General features: G+C 47.0%; 1 protein-coding gene across 1 annotated transcript; it reads right to left on the reverse strand.

Moving 5' to 3' along the window:
• Nucleotides 1-3,018: 3,018 nt before the first annotated feature.
• Nucleotides 3,019-4,126, reverse strand: DNAJB8 (DnaJ heat shock protein family (Hsp40) member B8). Its single transcript, XM_051976192.1, has one exon. It carries the CDS (start codon nucleotides 3,840-3,842, stop codon nucleotides 3,138-3,140), a length of 705 nt encoding a protein of 234 aa, XP_051832152.1. The 5' UTR covers nucleotides 3,843-4,126; the 3' UTR covers nucleotides 3,019-3,137.
• Between the last annotated feature and the right edge of the window lie 742 nt (nucleotides 4,127-4,868).

Consider the following 4,868-nt stretch of genomic DNA (forward strand, 5'->3'; position numbering starts at 1 on the left):
CATCTACTCCAGGGGTTTGCACATAGTAGCTGTCTAATAGATGCTTACTGATAGACTAAGAATCTCATGATCTAATCTAGAAGTAGATATGATCAGCAAAGCTTAAGACATCATTGTCACCTCTCCAAGCTAGTCTCTCCACTAAGACAACAGGAAGGATAACCAAAGGCATTGTGGTGGTCTAGAAAGAGCTCTAGATTGGAGACATGGAAGTCATGGCTCTCTTCCCTATCAACTGCATGATTGGCAAAATGAATGCCTTTATGTTTTTGTAAGGGTCTGGTTTTGTTTCATTCTGTTTTTCAATGGTGGGGGAGGTAGGAAAGAGACACAATAAATGCTTAGTAATTATAAAAATTATTTTTAAGTGAAAGTTTTGGATGTCCATCTCTCTGGATGGATCTTGGTAGGCTTTCCATCCCATTCTAAATGTATGAATCCCTATCCTTCTCCTTCTCCTTAGGTGGCTGGAAGTTACTCTAAACTCAGTCATTCTCTTTATTTTTGGAACTAGACTTCTGCCTGAACTGTTGAGGATTTTAAAATCCCTTTGTTACTTTCCTGGCACTTTTACCCTCATAAAATGCAAAGAGCCTTTCATTTGGAAAGCATGGTACAGATTCAGAGTCAGAAGACCTGTTTCAGGATTCACATTTGGCTGGGTGACTTTGGGCTATAGTCCTTTCCTCTCTGTGGAACTCTACTTCATCAATGGAGATCATGGTATTTCATATACCTTAGATCCCTTCCAGTTTTCAAAAGCCTGAGCTCCAAAATGGTTGGTGCCATATTGATCTGAATAATGAAGCATAAGAAAGCTTACTTTCTTCTTGGCGGAGACCTACAGATCCTAGGAAAAGAACACATGGAACTGATCTCCCTTATTCCATAATAGTCCCTCCAGTCACCTCAGTCAAATCAAGTTACACTCCCTTGCTCTGAAACATTTAGTTTCTTGAAATAAAGTCTAATTTGCTTAGCCTGGCATTCAAAGCTTTCAGTGAATTGGCTCTACCAGCCTTTGTTTTATCCCAAATGGAGTCCCCAAAGAAGACAATCCCCCAATGGAGCCTTCTATTCTACTCTTCTACTGATTCTGGTCTACTCACTGCCTCCCTACTGTGGATTTTATTTTTCTGCCTTTATGCCTTAGTATTTGCCATTTTCATGCCCAAAGATATTCTTCATATTCCAAACACCCCTTTGTCTGACTCCTTCCTTCTCTTTAAGTCCTAGCTTGAGAACCAACTCCACCAGGGAGCCTCCCTGATTACTCCTGGCCATACTCCCTCTTCCACTCAACTTTAGAATTAACTAAGTGCATCTTTCACAGCCCACCTTACTTTTATTCCTCCTCATCATCAATATTCTTACATTTCTCTAATGCTTTAAGGTTTGCAGAATACTTTCTCAACAATATTCCTGTAAGCAAAGTATCATAACTCATTGTGCCCATTTGACAAAACAAAAAGAAAATTAAAAAAAACCTGAGACTCAGAGATAAGCTTGTAAAACGTGGCTCCAAATCCAGAGCTCTTGCTCTTGAACATAGGACCATAAATTTAAATCTGGAAGGGACCCCAGAGGTGAAACCTAAATAGTGACTTACCCAACACCATATGGATAAACAATAAATGGCAGAGCTAGGGTTCTATCCCAGGTCCTCATTCCAGGGTTCTTAGGGGGCAAAGGCTGGACCTCTTTTACTTCCTTATTTCTCAGTATTACCACAAAGGTCTTCCACCATTTAGACATCTCCCACATATTAAGACCCAGCCCTTCAGTCCAACCTCCCCAACCTCAACCCCATTTCTTTCACAGAATCTCAAAATAGAAAAGGATTATGGGATTGTAGAACTTAGACCTGGAAAAGGCCCTGGAAATTATGTAATCCACCCCCCATTTTGTAGACGAGGAACTGAAGGAAACGGCTTGTCCAAGGCCACACAAATACCAAGTAAGAAAATCAGAATTTGAAGTTAAGTCTCCAGACTCTGAAAATCAGGGTTCTCTCTACTATACAAGGTTTCCATCAGAGGTCAACCAGGTAGATTCAACAGTCCTCCCTGAAGTATGAAACCATTCTCTTGACAACGCTCCTCATGGACCCAGCCCTAGCTCAAAGACCTTCAGAGACAGAGAGCTCACCACCTCCCCAAGGTGGCCTTTTCCATTCTTGAACAGCTGTCATTATAAAGTTCTTCCTTATACTGCGGCCAAAATCCCTGTACCTTTTCTCCTTGGTTTTCTTTCTGCCCTCTGGGCTCTCCCCCACCCTCACTCCCCAGAATAAGTCTGTTCTTTCTTGTATTTGATGGCCCTTTCGTTGAAGATAATTATCATGGTCTCTGTGTTCTCCCTATGGTCTTTGCCCAGCTCTTTCCACAGATCCATGCATCTATGGCACCATGCCCAGAGCCCCCTCACTACTCCATCTCTGGAAGTGCTCCAGTTTGTCTGTGTCCTCAAAGTATGGCGCCCACAGTGAACACAGTGCTCCAGATGTGCGAGGAGCATGGGGGGCAGAGAACACTGGGGCTGTTTCTTCCCTCACTAGCCTTCTAATCAGATTCTTGGCAGCCAAATCACACGACTGGCTCATCTTGAGCTTACAATCCGCTAAAGCCGAGACCTCTTTCACATGAACTCTTGTCACTACCCACACTCTCTCACAGGGGCCCCCAGGAATTTACAAGTAAACAGCAAGAGTCCTCCGGCACCCCGGCCATAGGGTCAAACCCTGCCCCTCACCCACCCTCGCCCCCCATTCCCCAGGAGGGGTCTGGGCTAAGGCCAGTGTGAGCTTCCTGTGTGCTCCCTGGCTTCCCCCATCCCTTTCCCGCTCCTATTGGGCCTGCTCTCTGACTGTCTCTGTCCTCCTCTCCCCCCCGCCCAGGGATTCCAGGGTCATCTGGGAAGAGAGGAGGAAGGGGCACACTGGGAGTGCAGCAATCTCCCCCTAACATCCGACACCCCTCTCCCTCCCTGAAAGATGCTCCACAAAACCGGTTCCAGCGCTTCCATGAACTCACTTGTGGCATTTATTAGTAGCCTAGACTTGAGGACATCAAGCCAGAACCCAATGTGTGACTGGGCAAAATTCCCAGCAGGGCAAGGGTAGACAGGAGCAGTGGCTCTCACTTGTTGTCCACCCATTTGAGCTGTTCCTTCCCATTGATGGTCACTGACTTCAGTTGCCCATCCTCCTCAATCTCTATTCGCTCCTGCCCATTCTCCACAATCCGCTTGGTGGTGATCTTCCGCCCATTGATCATCTCCGTGGACGACATCACCGACTTGTAGCCGGAGCTACCTGAACCTGACCCCCCAAAGGAAGTGGAGGAAAAGGTGGCCCTCCCTCCATGACCTAGGGAGTCAAAAGAGGAGAAGGCCTCCATGAAGGCAGGGAATTCTCCGAAGCCAGCGGAAAAGGCTCCCCGCAAACCACGACCTCTGCTGCTTTCCCGATCCCGGTCACTGCTGAAAGGGTTGTCCCAGAAGTCAAAAGAAAATGGATCCATACCACCGAAAAACTCCTTGAAGATGTCTTCGGGATTACGGAAGGTGTAGCCAGAGCTGAAGGGGCTGTTGTAGGTGGCTCCCGCCCCGCCGCCGCCAGCCCGCCAGCCATCTGACCCTGACCTGTCGTACATGGACCTCTTCTTGGAGTCGGAGAGAACTTCATAGGCTTCAGACACCTGCTTGAACTTTTTCTCTGCCTCCTCCTTATTGTCCGGGTTCTTGTCTGGGTGCCAGCGCAGGGCAAGCTTACGATATGCTTTCTTTATGTCCTCCTGAGAGGCGCTCGACTGTACGCCGAGCACCTCATAGTAGTTTACCATCCGAAAAGGTGGGTAGGGAGCAAGGCTTGAGAGGCTTGGGACTCGGTTGTGGGCGTGGGGTTGATGTAAAGCAGCGGAATTAGCCCAAACAGTCAGATAAATCTGCTGGTACCCCCGGTCCCAGAAATCCTCCCGGTGTCTATTGTCCCCCCCCTCAGCTTTCTAAGTATTTACCTTTTCATAGTATCTGCTAAAGAAGGATGTGAATAATGGACTTCGGTGTGGAGGGGGATGGGGGAAGGGAAGGCCACCACCAACTCCTTGGCGGCTGAGGGCCCTAGGAACTCCAGGGGAGCATCTCAGCTGGGAGTTAGGGGAAAGATTATGACATCAATGCAGCCCAGCCAATCAGGGGCCAGGGTTGGTGGGTGCTCTCCTTTTGCAAACCCCTACCCCATTGGGTGGGAGAGTTAAAGCCTCACTGTGGGCCTGCTGAACCTTCCTTCCTGTCCTATTTTTGTGTCTTCAACATGAAGACTCAAGGACACCGGGAGATAGTTATGGCTCTGGGAGGGTACCAGAAGGCCAGGAGTCTGCAAGACACAGTCCTGGTCTCCATGAAACAATGCTCATCTAAGAAACAGTTATATTTGCATAGGATGTTGGGAGCCAGGATTCCCAAACTGGTTCAGGAGGGAAACTGAGGACCCAACTGTTTAAGGAAGACTTCCATGAGCAGGTGGATGAGGGGGGACACTCTACTATCTGGCTTAATTCAGCCAAATCACAGGATTAGATTGTTTTGGGGGGAGGGAGGTTAAGAATGTAGTGGGATAGGATGGAATGAATAAGGATAGAACAAGAGGAAATGTAATGGAATGCCACAGATAGAATAGGGGTGTGAGATGAGCATAAGATGAAGATGAAATAGAGTGAAAGACAATGAGGCAAAAAGAATAGGATGAATTGGAATAAAATGGGAGAAATAACAAGGGGGTAAGATAAAAAACAGTGGTAGGGAGTATGATCCAACTATCTTTTTAAAGAGTTCTTGAAGCTATCTGGCTAAAGCTCCAACAAGTCTGT

Source organism: Antechinus flavipes, chromosome 1 (genome assembly GCF_016432865.1).
Source record: "Antechinus flavipes isolate AdamAnt ecotype Samford, QLD, Australia chromosome 1, AdamAnt_v2, whole genome shotgun sequence".
NCBI classification, from domain to species: domain Eukaryota; kingdom Metazoa; phylum Chordata; class Mammalia; order Dasyuromorphia; family Dasyuridae; genus Antechinus; species Antechinus flavipes.

Bases quoted from the DNA above. Each gene is read 5' to 3' on its own strand.
- DNAJB8 (XM_051976192.1), bottom strand. From the start codon at position 3,842: ATGGTAAACTACTATGAGGTGCTCGGCGTACAGTCGAGCGCCTCTCAG.